This window comes from Peromyscus eremicus, chromosome 3 (genome assembly GCF_949786415.1).
Source record: "Peromyscus eremicus chromosome 3, PerEre_H2_v1, whole genome shotgun sequence".
NCBI lineage: Eukaryota > Metazoa > Chordata > Mammalia > Rodentia > Cricetidae > Peromyscus > Peromyscus eremicus.
The window spans coordinates 94,852,316-94,871,967 of record NC_081418.1 but is presented as its reverse complement, the minus strand read 5'-3'; the positions used below and the strand labels follow the sequence as shown (position 1 = coordinate 94,871,967).

Below are 19,652 nucleotides of genomic sequence, written 5' to 3'. Positions count from 1 at the left end.
CGCCACCACCGCCCGGCTCACTGTTTATTTTTAATCTATAAAATCTTCGTATAATTAAAAAAAGAGTCATTGTATTGGTGCTGGAGAGATGGCTCAGCAGTTAAGAGCACTGGCTGTTCTTTCAAGGATGGGCTTAATTCACAACCCTCCACAACTCCAGTTTCAGGGAATTCAGAACCTGCTCTGGCCTGCTGGGCACTGAGTGTGCTTGCAATGCACTTATATACGTGCAGGCAAAACACCCATGCACGTGAATTTTGTGTGTGTTTTTGAGACAGGGTCTTACTGTGTAGCTCTGGCTGTCCTGGAATGTATGTAGACCAGGCTGGCCTCGAACTCACAGAGATCTGGCTGCCTCTGCCTCCTGAGTGCTGGGATTAAAGGTGTGCACCACCACACCCCATAATAAATAAATATTTTTTAAAAATTGTTAAAAAATTTAAAAAATAAAAAAGAATTATCACGTCATTTGGAATAACTGATTTCTTATTATTATGTAATATTCTTCTTTGTCCCTGATAACTTTGTGTACCCTGATGTTTCTTTGCTTGAATTAATACAACTCCTCTTGCTTTGACTGGTATATGTTTTTCTCCACACACTTTCTTTTTTTAATAAGTATTTTTATTTTATAATTAATTTAATTTTACATATCAGCCACGGATTCCCCTGTCCTTCCTCCTCCCACCCTCCAGCCTTCCTTCCAATCCACCCCCCATTCCCACCTCCTCCCAGGCAAGGTCTCCCCTGGGGACTCAGCCTAGCCTAGTAGATTCAGTTGAGGGAGGTTCAAGGAAAGAGACACCATGATAAATGAAGACCCCATGGGAATAGGAAGAAGCAGAGTGCTAGAGAGGTCCCCAGAAATCCACAAAGACACCTCCACTATAGACTACTGGCAATGGTCGAGAGAGTGCCTGAGCTGACCTGCTCTGGTGATCGGATGGCCGAACACCCTGTCATGATAGAACTCTCATCCAGTGACTGGTGGAAGCAGATGCAGAGATCCATGGCCACACACTTTCTTTTAATCTCTATCTTTATATTTAATGTGGGCTTCTTTTAAAAATTAAATCATTTATTTTATTTATTATGTGTGTGTGTGTGTGTGTGTATGTGTGTGTGTGTGTCTGTCTGTCTGTCTGTGCACACGTGCCATGGTGTGAGTATGGAGGTCAGAGAACAACTCTCAGAAGTTGTTCTCTCCTTCTACTGTGGGTTTCAAGGATCCAATTCAGGTTCCCAATCTTGAGCAGCAAGCGCTTTTAGTGGCTGAGCAAATTCTAGTGTGGGTTTCTTGTAGACATAATCAAGTCTTTCTTTTGGTCCATTCTGACATTCCCTATGTTTTAACTAGGCCTTCTAGGTCACTGACATTCAAAGCAATTAGTGACACTGGGACTGACCTACACTATCACTATTTTATGTCCGTCACACATGCCTTCTTTTTTCCTGTTTCACTTTCCCTCTCTCTTCCTCCTTCTCTCTCTCTCTCTCTCTCTCTCTCTCTCTCTCTCTCTCTCTCTCTCTCTCTCTCTCTCTCCTCTGCTGGGATTGAACCTGGGCTTTTTACACGCTTAGAAAACACCCTACCTTGAGCCACGTTGCTGTGTTTCTCATGATTTTAGTTAAGCAGTTCCTATGATTTTAATTCTTTTCTATTTTTAGCACACTGGTTATACTTTTTTTTTTGAACTTTACAAAGCAGTCATCCAAGAGCTTGCAATGTGTATTTATATTCATGACTCATCCAGGTTCACTTTCAAATAACACTACTCTGTTACAGGTGGTATAAGCATGCCACGATAATAATTTTGAGCCAAGCATCGTGTCACATATCTATAAGTCACATATCTATAATCTCAGAACTGGGGAGGTGGAGTCAGAAGAATCAAAAGTTCAAGACCATCCTCAGCTACATCGCAAGTTTGAGGCCAGAATAGGTTGTAACTCTGAAACATGCAACAAAACCCCTAGTTTTTCACCTGTCTTTTATATCACTGCTACCACTGATTTCGCTTACTTATAAACATATGTGTGTATGCACAGCCAACATGTTGTTGCTGTTATTTTGACCAAAATGTCATCTGTTTCATGAATTAAGACTAAGAAAAAAGTCTTCATTTACCTTCTTTGATATGCTTCACTTTTCAGGCATTGATACATATTTCTAACCTGTATTATTTTCCTTCTCTCCATCCCCTACAAGGATAATTCTCACAAATTGTAGCTTGGTGAATTCTTTTCTCTTAATACCAAATGTTTTATTCTACCTTCTTTTTTTTTTTGAATGGTTTTGGAGGAGTTGAATATAACCCTCGTTCTTCCAACCCTTCCCCATCCCATTAGTCCTCCTCCTTCCTAGACAGTTTTGTTTCTACTTTATGTCATCGATACATATGATTTTTATCTATCTGTATAAAATCTAGGATCCACAAGTGAGAGAATGTGACTTTTGTCCTTCTGAATCTGGTTTAACTCACTTAATTTGATAATCTCTTGTTACATCCATTTTCTGCAAATGATGTAATTCATTCTTCTTTCTGGTTGAACAAAATTCCACTGTGTACATAAACCACATTTTCATCCATTCTTCTGGTGAGAGACATCCAGACTGACTCTAACTTGGCTGTTGTGGATAATGCTACAATAAGTATTGGTGTGGATTATCTCCATGGTATATTGCTTATTCTCATGCTCCTTGATTTCACTTAGGAGTCTATTTGTGTCTTCTTTGATTTATTACACATTCATATAATTATTCTTTTGAATTTTTTTGTGTGGGATTTCATCTAATTCACTTTCACTGAACCCATCACTGGGGAATTGACATTTTTCGGAGGGGTTACACTGTCTTGATTTCTTCATGTTTCTTGTATTTCTTCACTGTTACTTGGGTATCTAGAGTTATTTCATTGGTTGGAATTTTTAAAATTCAGCCGTATTTTTTTCAGTTGAAGTATTTGCAATGTTCGGCAGGACTAGTAGGGCTGAGGTGACATACTTCCACAGTCAGTTGTGAGTGATACAGTGTAGTAGTTAAACCCTTAGTCCATGTGCCGGGATGCTGGGCACTACCCACAACACCACTCATAGTTCAATCTTGGAGTGGTGGTGTGGGAACTGTAGAAGCTATTACACAATGTAAATATCATAATATTGAAAACATAGTCATTCATTTAACTTCAATAACTGTTGGGATACAAAGAAACAAGGATAGTACTGTATGCACTAAGTTATAAGTTCCTGAGGCCAGGAGACAGGCTGAGTAAGGACAGGGATCAGTGTTAGGGCAACTGAGAAAAACAGGTGGAAGGGTGAAGTCTGGAATGTTATCAGGAGCAACAGAGTTTAAGAAAGCCATGGAAAATTATATTGAAGAGGTAAAGGGAGAAGGAATGAGAAAGGGGGGGACCAGGTAGGATAAGAGGGAACTTATATGGGTTGAGTGTAGGAAGAATGACAGGTGTACACAACAGGATGGGTGCAGAAACACAGAATAATCATAAAACCTAATCAGGCAACATAAAGCCAAAGCAAGACCATTGAGAGATATTTATACAACCAAAGATCTAAAAAATAAATGACCAAGTGGGACTGGTGATATAGTTGGGTGGTAGAGTGCAGCCCAACACGTGCAAAGCTCGGAGTTTAATGCCCCCATATATATATAATATAACAAGCAATCTATATCATATATTATGTAACGCCAGTCAGGCTTTCTTCTTTGAGAGGATGAGTTTAGAATTCCTCCTTTTCCTGTAGTAAACTGACAGGGGATTTGAGGGTTAAGGCTCCAGTTCAAACCTGTAAAACAGCCAGGTGGTGGTGGCGCACACCTTTAATACCAGCACTCGGGAGGCAGAGCCAGGCGGATCTCTGTGAGTTCAAGGCCAGCCTGGGCTACAGAGTGAGTTCCAGGACAGGCTCCAAAGCTACACAGAGAAACCCTGTCTTGAAAAAACCTGTAAAACCAGATCTGTGAGTGTCCTAGTGGATAGTGGCATGCAAACCAATTACCTTTTGGGATGAGTTTTGCTCAGTGACCGGTAGGTGTCAGCACGTTCTCATTTTTCCGGTTCCAGCCCTTCACATGGAATAGAATTTTGGGTAGTTTCCACCCATTAGTGTTTCATGTGTACTGGATGATTGAATTTCCCAAGCTTGGTTTATTACACATTCTTATTACATAAGTTGGAGTTCTGGGTTTTTTTGGAAGCAGAGCATTTTAATAATTGTTAGAACAATTTACATGTGAAACTGGAAATGGGAAGCTCCACACTATTATTTTTCCAGTCATGTGTTTGCAGCTAGAGGTTACCAAAACAGATTATTTTAACCCCCACTCACAAATGTATCCACAGAATAGCTACCCATAATTTATTTAAGATTTTTAAAGATTGTCTCAGCCTGGCATCAGAATAGCATCAATTTTGACATTTGCTAATCCCAAGAAAATTTAGTCTCTTTAAGTCAAAATTTGATTAAAGACCAATATTCCTCAGAAAATGGGAAATCAATATACCTCAAGACCAAGCCATACCACTCTTGGACATATACCCAAAGGGTGCTCCACCATACCACAAGGACACTTGCTTAACTGTGTTCATAGCTGCTATATTCATAATAGCCAGAAACTGGAAACAACCTAGATGTCCCTCAATGGAAGACTGGATAAAGAAAATGTAGCACACTTACACAATGGAGTATTACTTTGCTGTTAAAAACAATAAAATTTGCAAGCAAATGGATGGAACTAGAAAGAGTTATCCTGAAAGAGGTAACTCAGAAGACAAACGTGGTGTGTGCTCACTTAAAGTGGACATTAGTTGTTAAGTAAAGGAAAATAATGATACAATCCACAGACCAGAAAGGCTAAGTAACAAAGAGGGCTCGAGTGGGTGGGGGCATGGATCTTCCTGGCAGGGGAAACAGAACAGATTTTGCAGGTGAACTGGGGGCAAGTGGGGATGGGGACAGCAGGATTCAGGAGAGGGGCAAGATGGAGGGAGAGAGTTTTGGGAGAGATGACTAGAATTAGGGTGTATGGGGAGGGCTGACGATGTAGAAACCTAGTGCAGTGGAAACTCCCTATAATCTACAAGGGTGACCCAGTGAAGTCTCCTAGTAATGGGGGATATGGAGCCTGAACCAGCTACCTTCTATAACCAGGTAAGGCTCCCAGCAGTGGGACTGGGACATCAGTCTAGCTACAAAACCTTCAACATACAATCTCTCCTGCCTGCAAGATGTGCTGGGGTAAAGGTGGTGCAGAACTTGTGGGAGTGGCCAACCAATAACTGGTCCAACTTGAGGCCCATGCCAAGAGAACTGCATATTAACACTGCTTGGATGGTCAGGAACCAGAGGCAGGACAGCTCAGAAACCCAAGATAGAACCAAATACAACTGGCAAAAACCAAAACCAAACCAAAACAAAACAAAAAAAGTCAATGAAATGATTCCTAATGATATTCTGCTATACTCATAGATTGGTGCCTAGCTCAATTGTCATCAGAGAGGCTTCGTCTGGCAGCTGATCGGAGCAGATGCAGAGACCTACAGTCAAACACTAGATGAAGCCATAGGAAGCCTGAAGAAGAGGGGGAGGAAAGATTGTAGGAGTCAGAGGGGTCAAGGACATCACAAGAAAATGACCCACAGAATCGAGTAAGCAGGGCTTATAGGGGCTCATGGAGACTGAAGAGACCTGTATGGGTCTGAGCTAGGTCCTCTGCATATCTGTTATGGTTGCATAGCTTGGTGTTCTTGTGGGACCCCTAACATCACAAGTAGGGAGTGTCTCTGTCTCTTTTGCCTGCATTTGGGACCCTTTTCCTCCTATTGGGTTACCTCATCCAGCATTGATATGAGGGTTTGTGCATAGTCTTATTGTAATTTGTTATGCCACATTCAGTTGATATCCCTGGGGAGCCTATTTTTTTTTTTTAAGGGAAACAGAGGAGGAATGGATCTAGGGGAGAGAGGGGGACGAGGGGTGGTGGAGGCAAGGGAAACTGGGTTTGGGACGTGATGTATATAAACAATAAAAATAAAATTTTAAAAATTTTGATTAAAGACAATTACATTTTTTGTTTATTTTGGGTTCTTTCTTTGAGATAAGGTTTGACTCTGTAACCTAGTCTGGCCTGGAACTAACCACAGAGCCCAGGCTGGTTCAGTCTTGCGTCATCCTCCTATGTTCTGAGATTACAGGTGTGACCCTCCCTGTCTGGCTTTATGGGTACCCAGACAGATAGAAAACAGAGCTAATTTAGGCAATTTAACGATTACCTTGCAAATTCCAAATATCTGGAGGCAGGTGTACTCAGATTTCACTTTTATTTCAGTTTTTCCTTATGGTTTACTTTGGCCCCTGCTTTCAGTTTTTCTTGATGCCCTTCTGCGTGTTAAGAACGGAGTGGATGGGACTGAAAACATGGCAGCAGTTAAGAGTACTTGTTGGGCCGGGCGGTGGTGGCGCACGCCTTTAATCCCAGCACTCGGGAGGCAGAGCCAGGCGGATCTCTGTGAGTTCGAGGCCAGCCTGGGCTACCAAGTGAGTTCCAGGAAAGGCGCAAAGCTACACAGAGAAACCCTGTCTCGAAAAACCAAAAAAAAAAAAAAGAGTACTTGTTGGAGCAGGAGAGATAGCTCAGTGGTTAAGAGCATGGATTACTTTCCTGAGGACCTGAGTTTGGTTCCCAGTACCCATAGCAGGCAGCTCATTACTGCCTGGAACCCAAGCTCTAGGAGATCCAATGCTTCTGGTCTCTGTGGGCACCTGCATATACAGGTGTATACCTACACACGGTCACACAACATAACTGAACAAACAAAACCACTTTGTGTCCTTTCAGATGATTGAAATTCAGTTCCCAGTGCCTGACTGGGCAACTTACAACTGCATATAACTCTAGGTCTTGGGAATCCAAAACGCGCACATACACACACACACACACACACACACACACACACACACGCACGCACGCACGCACACACGTGTGTGCGCAGAAAAAAAGGACAAAGTATTGAGGAGAAAAGAAAAAAGGACTGAATAGGTTACGGGTTATGGGAAAGGGAAATAATCTTCTACTTGCAGGTAGCTGAACATCTAGCCTTGAAAATGACACTCAATGTATATGAAACAGAACAACATAAGGATAATAAATAACGAATCACCTACACCGATGGAAACGGGAAAATGGCTTCGTGCCCTACAACCAGCGTCACTCACCTCCAGGGAAGTACAGGGCTGAGCAGCACTTGTGGCCATGTATCTGCTGAACTGTTTGAATTGCTGGAGCCCATCCTCTACAGCCAACGGCAGCAAGGTGTGATGTGGTCTGTAACAACCTTCCACCTCTAACATGCGCAGCTCTGAGATGCAGGCCTGCAGCCTAACGAAGTTCCCTCTCACTTGCTGCAGAGACAAAGGAATCAAAGACACAAATCTGTAGTAACCCAGTATGCTGGTTGGCTTCTGTCACATCGACACAGACTAGAGTCACCTGGGAAGAAGAAACCTCAATCAAGGAATTGCCTCCATCAGATTGGTCTATTAGCTTGTCTGTGGAGCATTTTCTTGATTAATGGTTGATGTAGCAGGGCCTAGCCTCCTATGTGCTGTGCCAACCCTGGGCTGGTAGTTCTCAGTCATGTAAGAAATCAGGCTGAGCAAGCAATGGGGAGCAAGTCAGTTAGGGAGCTTTCCTCCTAACCCGGAGAGTGGTGGCGCACCCCTTTAATCCCAGCATTCGGGAGGCAGAGGCTAGTGGATTTCTGAGTTCAAGGCCAGCCTGGTCTACAGAGTGAGTTCCAGGGCTGCACAAAGAAACCCTGTCTTGAAAAACAAACAAACAAAAAACAAAACAAAACAAACCAACCAACCAACCAAACAAAAAAAGGATATTCAGATTCCTTGAACTGAAGCATGCTGGCAACTGAACCCGGGTCCTCTGAAAGAGTGGTGCATGCTTATGATGATTTTTTTGTGTGTGTGTGAACACAGATAAAACATGACCATTATCCAAGCCACACACACAGCTACAAAGAATAAACACTTGAATCTGGCTAACATGAGGGGCTATCACCAATTACTACTTAGCTTCAATCTAACTTCCCCCAGATAAGATTGCGATGTCCAATCTCAGAATTACTCCCACTTCGCTCCAGGGCCTCTTCAAATCCTCTTCCACATTACCTAAGGTCTCCTACTGAGACGTCCACGATTCATCATGACAAATGTTCTCTTGTGCTTCAGCTAGAAATAAACCCACCTTGTTCAACTATCAGCATGTTCCTGGAGGATTTTGGTTCCAGGGTACTGACAGACTTGGAGAAGATCACAGAGTTAGAGGCAGAGTTCCCTGGAAGTCTCCAGTTGTGTTCTTTCATAGCATCTCTAACTCTTGGTTAATGTCTGCTGTTTTTCCATTAGAATTAAGCTTCCTGAGAACAGGGGTCTTTCCTGTTACGTTCGAAGTTGATTCCCAGTGCTTAGGGCAGTACTCAGTAAAAACTGAATGTTTAAAAATAAGTGTTTTCAGAACAAACAGCTTCCTTCTCATGGCTCAGTTCCTCCCAGTCAGTGTAGCAGATCTTCATACACCTATTTCCCCACTTAGTCTCCAAACACTTCCTCTAGAGATGTCCATCTTCCCTTGGCTGCATCCTCGGGCTCTCGGGCCCTCTCCCACATTTCCTAGTGCACCTTGGGCCCACTTGTCCCTACCAAATGAAACACACACGAGCGGCTGCGCAGCCTTATGGTGATATTTTAATTGTACTGAAATGTGATTTTATTTGTATGTTAATAAATAAAGTTGCCTGGGGGTCAGAGCTAATAGCAAGCCATAGCAGAAACTGGGCGGTGGTGGTGCACGCCGTTTTTTTTTTTTTTTTTTTTTTTTTTTTTCTTCGAGACAGGGTTTCTTTGTGTAGCTTTGCGCCTTTTTCCTGGAACTCACTTGGTAGCCCAGGCTGGTGCACGCCTTTAATCCCAGCACTCGGGAGGCAGAGCCAGGCGGATCTCTGTGTGTTCACGGATACAGCCAGCATGGAGACACACGCCTTTAATCTCAATACCAACCATAGAAGACCTGGAGGTCTGTACAGACCGGCAGTGACGAGGCAGTCATGTGGTTGGGTTTACAACCAATGAGAAGGCAGAATAGAAAATCTATAAAAAAGACAAACAGACAGGAAGTAGGTCTCTTGCTGAAGAGGACAGCAGCGGCAGTGAAGGGTAAGGTTTTTAGCTCTTAGCTATTGCTCTGACCTCTTGGGCTTTCATCTTTGCATTGGCTCTGTGTTTCTTATTTAGTAAGACGGTTATATCTACACATGCTCTTAGCTTGTGAGCCATCTCTCCAGCCCCAACACTGTCTGGTTTACAGCTTTTAGAAAATCGCTGTCTTGTGTATTTTATTTCCCTTTTTTCTATACACTTTTCTTGTCACACTAGGAAGATTTGAGCCTGTTTCGGTTCTTATCTTCGGAACTCATGTTTATCTGATTCCTTTAAATGACTCCTCTAACAGTACTTCACTCACACCTGATAGAATGACTCTATTTCCTTGTCTCATTCTCATTCCCCTCTCCTGTTGCTCTCAATTACATTCTACCACACCATCTTTCTTAGACTTACCTTTATCTACATCCTTTGTTGCTTTGACATGATCAGACGTCAGCTACCAAAAATGAGGAAAAGCATTACAGCTAAACTAGAGCAGTTTGAATCCTAATATCTCATTCTAGATAATGTATAATTTCAATAAATTCTTTGTAATGAAAAATTAAAAAGAATTAGGAAGAGTTTCACAGTAAGGACATTCTTCTGGAATCCTCCTTTGAGAGGGAAATTAATCATTTGGGTTAGAATTATTTATATTCATGTCACAATGGCTATAAAAGGAATTCTAATATTTTAATTATGAATTCTCTGTCATTATTCCTTATAAAAGGTTCAAAATTATTTGATGATACTAAAAAATTAAATGTGAGGGGTAATCTTAGGTCTGTCCTGGCTACAATTTCCCATATGGTACTTTTCTGAATTTACATTTTGAGGTGTCTCTGCAGACAGGAAATGTCAGATGTTTATATAGTTCAGTGAAAATAGAATTAAGGGCCTGTTTCCCTTGTAGACTGGATTGCTTCTATACATCATGTGGTAGCATCATCCTCACAATTTTCTTGAGTTTCTAACTATCCTGAATTCACTGTTCTATGGGAAGGAAATTTTGGCTTGTCATTTTTCCTGAGTTACCCACGAGGAGTCCTAAAGGTGATTTTTTTTTTCTAGGACTGCCTACAGGCAACGACAAGGCTTTCCCTGGCAGCTTCCATGGGGTGGTGGTGGAAGACAAACGGCAGCTTGCACCTGGATTTGGTGCACAGCCAATTCACCGCAGTCTCTGAAGGATGTGGTCAAGGACTCAGGCTGGCCCGGCACAGCCTGTTCTTGGGAGATTTGCCTGCCTATCTCTGCCACCTGCATTCCTGGGTCTCTCAGGCCTACAGCTACGTTCTCCTCAAGAGCTCCTGCCAAGACTGCTTTATGAGAGAACGGGGAAACTTGGATTCACTTTTCTCTACCCTGACTCAGTTCTTTTCTATTATTAGCCTTCCCTCTTCGCTTTCTCTAACCCCAGGTTGATTAAAACCATCAAAGCTTTTTGTCTGGGGTTCATTCAACAGGGAGACTGTCCCTTCATCTGTGCCAATACATGTACCTCTCAACTGTTCTGAGAAAAATGGGGAAAGCTGGGTGTGCTGACTCACCTGTAGTCCCAGCACTCAGTAGAATAAGTGGGGAGAATTGTCACACATTAGAGGGCAGCTTGAGCCAAACAGTGAGCCCCAGGCCAGGCTGGTTGACAGAGTACGACCAATTTAAATAAACAAAAGAAATGAAATACAGAAATTCACCACCAGCACCACTATCAACAAGATGGAATGGGACTTTGCCCAGGTTAGACTCTTGATTAGTCCCATTCAGCAGGAGATTAGCCTTAACCCTTTTCTGTAGTTCGTTGTTCCTTGGCACCTGGCAGATCAGTTCTGTTTCCCAGCTTAGTTAAGCTCCTGACAAGTTCATGGTTTCTAGTATAAAACTGCCTACCTTTCCTAATGGAGTGATTAAGGGGTCAATTGATTTAAAAAGGCCACATATACCACATATAGCAGTGAGATAAAGCCACCTGAAGAAAAATCATCACAACATTCCATACTGGAAAGTTTTTTGTTTGCCTTTCCAGATCATTGCCTACTTTTCTCTCTCTGGTTTTGTATCCTTGGAGGCCAATCTCTAGGGACCAATTCAGTGTGTTTCCTCACACTTTTGCTTCTAAAAAGGTGTGTCCAATGGGAGGCACTAGCTGTTGCACTGTTTTATTTTTTTTATTGACTCTGCCTAAATGCTGCCTTCACTTCTGCAAATATTCTCTTTCTGTATCTCTGAAAAATGTTCAGATTGGGTATGCCATCTGTTCTTGCTTGCAACTTGACTGACTTATATAGCTCCTTAAAAAGCTTCCTTTAAAAAGGAAACGGGAGTTCTCTTTCCTTTCCCATATAGAGTCCTTTCCCTCTAGCTACCTTGGTCTCTCTGAAGCCCCAGATCCTACTTCTGAACACAAGAGGACGGCTGGCACCTGCCTGGATTTTCCTGTTCTGTACTGAGGCTTGGAAACTTAAGGGAGTAGACTGGACAGCCCTAGGTTCCCCTCATTGTACTCCATTATGGTACGTACAGTGTCTTGAGAAGTGTGTGTGTGTGTGTGTGTGTGTGTGTGTGTGTGTGTTGAGGCCAGAGGTCAACCTCAAGTGTCATTCCTCAGAAGCTTCCTAGTTAGCTTTCTGTTGCTGTGATAAACACCATGACCAAAAGCAACTTGGGGGAGGAAGCGGTTATTTCAGTGTATAGCTTATGGCCCATCACTGAGGGAAGCCAGGGCAGGAACTCAGACAGGAACTGAAGCAGAGACCTTGGAGGAATGCTGCTTACTGGCTTGCTTAGCTACTTTACTGGTTTGCACAGTCTATCTGCCCAGGGATGGCACTGTCCACAGGAGACTAAGGCCTCCTACCTCAGCTAGCAATCAAGAAAATGTTCCCACGGACATCCCATATGCCAATCTGATGGAGGCAATTCTTCAATTAAGGTTTCTTCTTCCCAGGTGTATCAGGTTGACAACCAAGGTTAGTCATTATAGGAGCCATCTGCCTTTTATTTTATTTTATTTTATTTTATTTTATTTTATTGAGACAGTGTCTCACTGGGACCTGAGGCATGCTGATCTGGCTGTGCTAGAGCACCAGGAACCCTCCCGTTTCTGCCTCCCCGCACTGGGATAACAAGCACACACCAACTAAGATCTTGTATAATATTAGAGGGACCAGCCTTAATATTATACATCCCAGGGGCTCAGGAGAGAGAACTACGAACGGCGAGGACTATTTTCGGGAAATAGAATCTCAGCACACCAAGCTCTTAGTCCAGTCATTTATTCTTCCAAATCTTCTCCATCCTCCCGTGCCCTGGGAGTCCCAGTATATATATACTTAAAAGCAGTAATCCGCCGGGCGGTGGTGGCGCACGCATGTAATCCCAGCACTCGGGAGGCAGAGGCAGGTGGATCTCTGTGAGTTCGAGGCCAGCCTGGTCTACAGAGCTAGTCCAGGACAGGCTCCAAAGCTACAGAGAAATCCTGTCTCGAACCCCGCCCCCCTAAAAAAAAAAAAAAGCAGTAATCCCTTGGCAGTGCAAAGCCAGGCTTCCAGCGTCAAATGGAGGGGTGATAAGAATCACATAGTGGGGCAGTAATTGTTAATTATCATTTGCAACCCAAAGGGAAGTGACTAATGGGGAAATGAATTAACTAAAGGCTAAAATCAGGTAATATCTAAGAGGGATCTTATGTGCTCAACTATAATCTTAAATGTGATTGGTAGAAAATGTTAAGATTCTATAAGTTCTATAAGATTCTATAAGAGCCTATAAGATTCTAGGTCAATGGGAGAAAATAAAACTGTCTTCTAGGGGTTGGGGATTTAGCTCATTGGTAGAGCGCTTGCCTAGCAAGTACAAGGCCCTGGGTTCAGTCCTCAGCTCTGGAAAAAAAAAAAAAAGAAAAAAAAGAAAACTGTCTTCTTTTTTCCAGTGGCTCCTATCTTTCCAAGCTATCTGCCGTTTTTCTGCAGGGTGGGGGAAAGTGTGCTTGGTCGCTAGGCAACCTGTACAGCTAGATGCCTCTGGTGATAGTTAAAGGGAGATCCGGAACTAGAGGAAAGGTTTGGGAAAGGAGGTAGTTAAGCTTAATTGGCACATCCACCAGGCCTTCTCAAATGGGTAGTCTGGATGCTTAAGTCTGTTCTTAGAGAGTACAGAGGTATCTCTAATAAGATACTTTCCTCCGTCTGGGGATGGACCTGGCTGGATGCTGCCAATGATAATAATTACAGGGAGCCTTGAACTGGGGTTCTGGCTGTGCATAGCTGTCAGTGCAGAAGGTTATCTAAATATTCCTAGAAGCTGGGGGGTCTATAAAGTTAGTAAGGCTGTAAGAAAAGGAGGGTTGAGCTAAATTGTGCAAAGCTATTACTTAAGGTCCACCTGACCTAGGCGGTGTCTTCTTGTGAAATTTACCTTAAATTAGGAGACTAGCATGTGGTGGTCTGGACTTTATTTCTGTTAGTCCTTGAATGTGGCTAAGGGAGATATCTGATTCCAGTACTGAAAGGGGAGAAATGGATGGGCTGGGGCAAAGGAAGCCTTTCCTGAGGCTGTTGTCCAAATACCTTGAATGTATATGTCCAGAGAGTGATCAGTCCACACTGTTAGCCCTTCTTAGGGAAAAATCAATTGGAAAAACTATGAAGGCACACATGATTTTCATAACAGAAGACAGCTGATATTTAACAAGCCAAATAACACCAAAAGCTCCCTGGGATTTGGCTTCCTCTTAAGGAATTCCTTGATCCCTTCAGGTAGTGGCTCTGCCATAACCAGCTGAGTTCTTGTAATATTTTCCTGCAGCTCATAGCACTAAGAGTGTCATCAGACAGCATCTTAGGCCTGGAGCAAAGCTTCCCCCATCATCTCGCTGTAACTGCGTTCTAATGTACCCACTTGTACTGTATTTTAAATTTGCCTTGATTTATGAATTTCTTTGTCCTATAAAACTTCATAAACCTGCTTCCAAGTTGGAATATGGGGCTTGGGGTAACCTACACCTGTGTTTCCTTGCCGTGGTCACTCAAAATGATTCCAGAATAAACTATCGAATTCCCTTTAAGATGAGAGCTATAGTTTTTGCATCGACCCCTCCAAGTTGCTTTTGGTTATGGTGTTTTATCACAGCAATAGAAAGCAAACTCAAACAAATGTGTATTATTTTCATACTTTATAGTACCCAAAGAGATATTATATTTCTACTTCCAATGAGGAGAATGAGACATTAATTAAAAAATGAGTGGATTCTAATTTAATTTTCCACACATAATCAGCAACAAGTCTGTGAAATTCCTTCTTTTGGTTATCTTTTTTTTTTTTTTTTGGTTTTTCGAGACAGGGTTTCTCTGTGTAGTTTTGGATCCTGTCCTGAATCTCACTCTGTAGACCAGGCTGGCCTCGAACTCACAGAGATCCGCCGGGCTCTGCCTCCCGAGTACTGGGATTAAAGGCATGTGCCACTGCCACCCGGCAATCTTTTAGTTATCTTAAAGACATACTATCTGTCCACTGAATTAGCAGCAAGGGTGACTCAAAGAAGGAGAGTCCCATCCCTGTGATTTCGAATTATGTCTAAGAGAAAGGGGAAGACTTAAATTTTGTTTGAGGGAGAAAATAAATAACTGTGAGGGAGCTTTGTAAAGATCATGGTCCCTGTCTCCTCACTCCTTCTAAAACCTTAAGTTGGTCTTTTACCTGAAGGGAATGAAAGTTTCACCCAGTGGAGCCCAGATAAAATAGTTTCTGTTTTGCGTTAGGATTTTCTGAGCAAAGAAAATTAGGGCCTTGAGTTTTACCCCAGGACAAGTTGGGAGAAAGGGAGAGACTGAATAACCAGACCTCTGAAGTGATCTGGAAACTTCTTTAAGTGTTTACATTTCAAAGAGGGCAAAAGGACCTAGCTGTTTACATTTCAAAGAACTGCAAATACTAAGGGTTCTCCTCTCTCCTGGAGAAGGATGGTGGGCAGCCTATTTCAACCCCAAAATCAACAACTTAGAGACTTTCCTCTTGCAGCACACGCCCCCATATACACAGGATGACTTCTGGTTCACATGGGCCAGGTGGATACGAGGACCCAATGTGGTTTTTACTCTAAGTAGTAACAACCGTGAGCTCTGCTGTGGAAAGCTCATTTGCTTTTGGGATACTGCGAGTGTAGACAGACTTACCACAAATGGGAGGATACACTCGTGTTGGTTTTGTACTGTGTACAAGCTGAACAGAGACATGCGGCTGGGGCCCATCAAGCTGCAGGCTATGGAGAAAAAGTTCTGTAAGGCCTCACAGAGGTTGGGGCAGATGTTGGCCCAGGAAGGTACAGCAATATGCACAATGAGAAGCCTTGGAGGCTGGTGACTTATCTTCGTGGTAGGAGAGGTCCCTCTACTAGTTCTCCTTCGATTCATGGCAGCCAAAAACCAGTTGTGGAACTGTAGCCACTACTTGAATAACGGATATTTTTCTAAACCTAAAGGAAAAGAAAAAGAAACGGCTGGCTTTCATAAAACTGGGTTAGGTACTTGAAGCAAAGAATATAAATTGAGGGGATAAATCCGAAAAGGATTCAGTCTGGGTACTAAATCAAACTTGTCAAGGTCATCCCATATTAATGGCACCCAAGGGATCTAGATGTTTTAGTGTAAGTATGAGAATGCTTACAGATGCTAAGTGGAAGTACTAAAGACTAAAGGGGTTACACAAAAGTCAAACATCAGGTTTGTTTTTTGTTTTTCTACAGGGTCTCGTGTTTCCTAGGTTAGCCTGGAGTTCATTATGTAGCTGAGGATGATCTTGAACTCCTGATCTTTTTGCTTCCACCTCCCAAGTGCAGGGATTATAGACAAGCATCACTGTGCCTCAAATCAAGCTTTGTGTAGGCTATTTGCCCTCCTAAGTTTTGTTGTTGCTTATTATGCTGTATTGTAACTTGTTTCTACGTCTGTGTTTCCTACCACATTGTAAGGTTTCCCACAGTGCAGGTGTGGGATACCTCTATAGGAGTTGTGGGTCAGGGATGCTCCCAGAACAGTAAAGGTTCTTGCTGTTTTTCTTGGTTCCCCATTATAACTAATTGATAAGCTCCTATTGCTGAAGGCACCACCCACCTAGGATAAAAGCTATGGAGAAATCAAGTGGGAACCGAGCCAGAAGTTTCCTCCTTGAGGGCTACCTCTCCCAGTGCTGGAAGGCGCTACAAAGACTGCTGGGGGCAAGAAGAACCAACAGTTTTACCCAGCTGTGAACCCTAGGAACTATGGTACTAACCTTCCTGGCAAGATGTGTCCCTTGATGCGATAGTGGCATGACTGTTATGGGGCAGGAGTAACCAACCACTTCCCAGTTAGATTTCAAGCTGGCTCTATAAGAGGAAACCTACACCTACTTCTGTAAACCTGGTCCAAAGCACATGACTGTAGAGTTCATGGGCCCTAGTGGAGGAATCTAACACTGCTGCTTAGCTAAACTGACATACTAATAAACCACCTTCTAAATACTTACGTCTATACCCACAGACGAAGGAGACTATCAGCTTTGGAATGAAGCCACTCCTGGCAGTGAACAGAGAAGACCTTGCACAAGATGTTGAGAATAAAGGATGGATGACCAAAGGCTCAGCCCTAAATAAGACATCTACATTATCCGTTTAAGTCTCAAGGGACACTTTGGAAGAGGAGTCAGAAAGATGGAAGAAATGGAAGATATGGAGAAGGCCTAAAAAATGCCATCCTCTAACTGCAACATGGCCATAATAATCATAAAAACCAAAGCAGCTGTGCCTACTAACCCTCCTAACAGTCAGCTATGGAAGGGGGAGGCACCCATAGGGTCCTACCACTTATTACTGATCTGTTTGCAGCTAACAGATTCTGGAAGATGGGGAGGCATAGACAGTATCCAGTTATATATGACACTAAACAGAACAAAAACTAGTAAATGTGGGAAAGAGATTTTTAAGGAAGAAGGGGGGCTGGCAAGGGTGGGAGGGGAATAAGAGAAGATGATAGGAGGGAGAGCAACCAGAATGAATTATCTACATGTATAAAATTGTCAAAGAACAAATTTTGTTAATAAAAAACAGAAAAGTAAGATTATTTTTACTCATGAACTTAGATGTAAAAGTCCCAAACAAAACAAGAATATTAAAGCTAGGAACATGTGAAAAGAATAATGCATCATGGACTGGAGAGATGGCTCAGCAGTTGGAGCCCTTGCTGCTCATCCAGAGGACCCAGGTTCAATTTCCAGCACCCATGTGGCAGCTCACCATTATGTGTGACACCAGTCCCAGGGACTCTGTCATCCTGTTTAGGCCTTTTCAAGCACCAGATACTCAAGTAGTGCATAGACACACATGTGGGCATAACATTCATACATATAAAAATAACATAACCAAATTGGGTTTATCTCAGAAGCATAATGTTAGCAAGGAATGGTGGCTCACACACACCTCTAACTCAGCATTTGGGAGGCTGGAGCAGGAGAACTGCTTCCAGCTTGAGGCCAGCCAGAATAAGGAAAACTAGTCTTGAAAGAAACCAAAGAACCTAAGTTTAATAAAACACCAGAATCATAATAATCTACCATATTGGAAGATTAAATGAGAAAATTATATGATCTTCTATAGATATGCAAAAACTTTTTGTTAAAATCCAATGTCCATACATGACAAAGTCCCTTAGTAATTTAGGAATAGAATAATCTGATTAAAATATGTGAGTAAAAACTTAGAGCAGCAGGTCATGGTGACTCATGCCTATAATCCTACTAGGTGTGAAGCTGAGGCCGGAAGATTGAGGCTAGTTTGAGCTATATTGTGAGGTTTAGGCCAGACTAATCTAACATTGACTCAATCTCAAAAAAAAAGTGTAGAGTAGCCTAGGCCTGATGGCATACACCTGTAATCATGAGGCAGAGGCAGGTGGATGATGTGTTTGGGACCAGCTTGGAATTTGCAGTGGGTTCTGTTAGCCTTCTGATACAGAATGAGACCTTGCATAATAAAAACCACCACCATCAAAACAAAAACCCTGGAGCAAACCCATTCTATATTTTTAGATGGAGGATTGAACCTAGGACCCTCCCCCCCACAGTAACTATGATATCTTCTACCACTAAGCCACACTCCCAGCCACAAACTCATTCTTTTATATGTATATGTACACACATGTTTTCGTATGTATGAAGGCCAGAAGATGATCTCTGGAGTCATTCCTCAGGATTCACCTAACTTGTTATTTGTAACAGGGCCTGGGAACTTGGGCTTGCTGATTAAGCTGGCCATCGAACCCCAAGAATTCATCTTTCTGCCTTCATGGTGCTGGGATTCCGAGTGCATGCAATCATGTGTGGCCAATCATGTGTGGCTTTTTATGTGGGTACTGAGGATCCCAATTCAGGTGTGGCAAGCAGTTTCATTAAACTATCTCTTTGGTCACACAATCATTCTTTTTTTTTTAAGGTTTATTTTTATTTTATGTGCACTGGTGTTTTGCCTACGTGTGTAAGGGTGCCAGACATCCTGGAACTGGAGTCACAGACAGTTGTGAACATTCCGTGTGGATGCTAGGAATTGAACCCTACCCTAGTCCTCAGGAAGAGCAGTCAGTGATCTGAACCACTGAGCCATCTCCAGCACCACAATCTCCCCCCCCCCCCGCCCCCGCCCCCCTCCGCACCTCCAAGGGACTAAACATGAGTCTTTATTGGCCACAGCTACTTGAGGGGGATGAAGCGGGAGGAGAGCATGGCTCCGATACCAGGCCAGCCTTCACAGGCTTGTAGGTGATGGAGAACTCGCCCAGGTAGTGGCTGATCATCTCTGGTTTGATTTCCACCTGGCTGAAGGTCTTGCCGTTGTACACGCCTACCGTGCTACCTATCATCTAGGGCAGAATGATCATGTCCCTCAGGTGGGTCTTCACTACCTTGGGCTTCTCCCTGCGTGGCGCTTCCTTCTTGGCCTCTCTCAGGCGCTTGAGTAATGAGTGCGGCTTCCACCGCAGGTTCAGGCACCGCCTCTGTGGGGCGCTGTACAAATGCATCAGGTGCTCACAGACAATAGGAAATGTCCAGCAGCTGCTCCAGGTCCATGCTGCAGTAGGTGAACTTGCAGAAGATCTACATCTTCTTCTGCTTTACTTTAGCCGTCTTGGCGGCTGCTCGGGAAAGGAAGCGTGGGCTGCGTCTGCGCAGGTCAACGATCATTCTTTTTTTTTTTTTTTTTTAAAGATTTATTTATTTATTTATTACGTATACAGCATGTATGACTGCAGGCCAGAAGAGGGCACTAGATCTCGTTACAGATGGTTGTGAGCCACCATGTGGTTGCTGGGAATTGAACTCAGGACCTTTGGAAGAACAGTCAGTGCTCTTAAGCTCTGAGCCATCTCTCCAGCCCTCAACGATCATTCTTA

General features: G+C 43.0%; 1 protein-coding gene and 1 pseudogene across 1 annotated transcript in view; both read right to left on the bottom strand.

The window, feature by feature from the left end:
- M1ap (meiosis 1 associated protein) overlaps positions 1 to 15,653 on the bottom strand; it is a 74,739-nt gene extending 59,086 nt beyond the window's left edge. Inside the window, exons 1-2 of the mRNA XM_059258022.1 lie at positions 15,408 to 15,653; positions 7,237 to 7,422 (exon numbers count right to left, since the gene is read on the bottom strand). Coding sequence (XP_059114005.1) covers positions 7,237 to 7,422; positions 15,408 to 15,644 — 423 coding nt within the window. The 5' untranslated portion in view covers positions 15,645 to 15,653. The remainder of the gene's footprint in view (positions 1 to 7,236; positions 7,423 to 15,407) is intronic.
- Positions 15,654 to 18,951: 3,298 nt separating this feature from the next.
- On the bottom strand, positions 18,952 to 19,443 carry LOC131906438 (small ribosomal subunit protein uS19-like; annotated as a pseudogene).
- Positions 19,444 to 19,652: the final 209 nt, after the last annotated feature.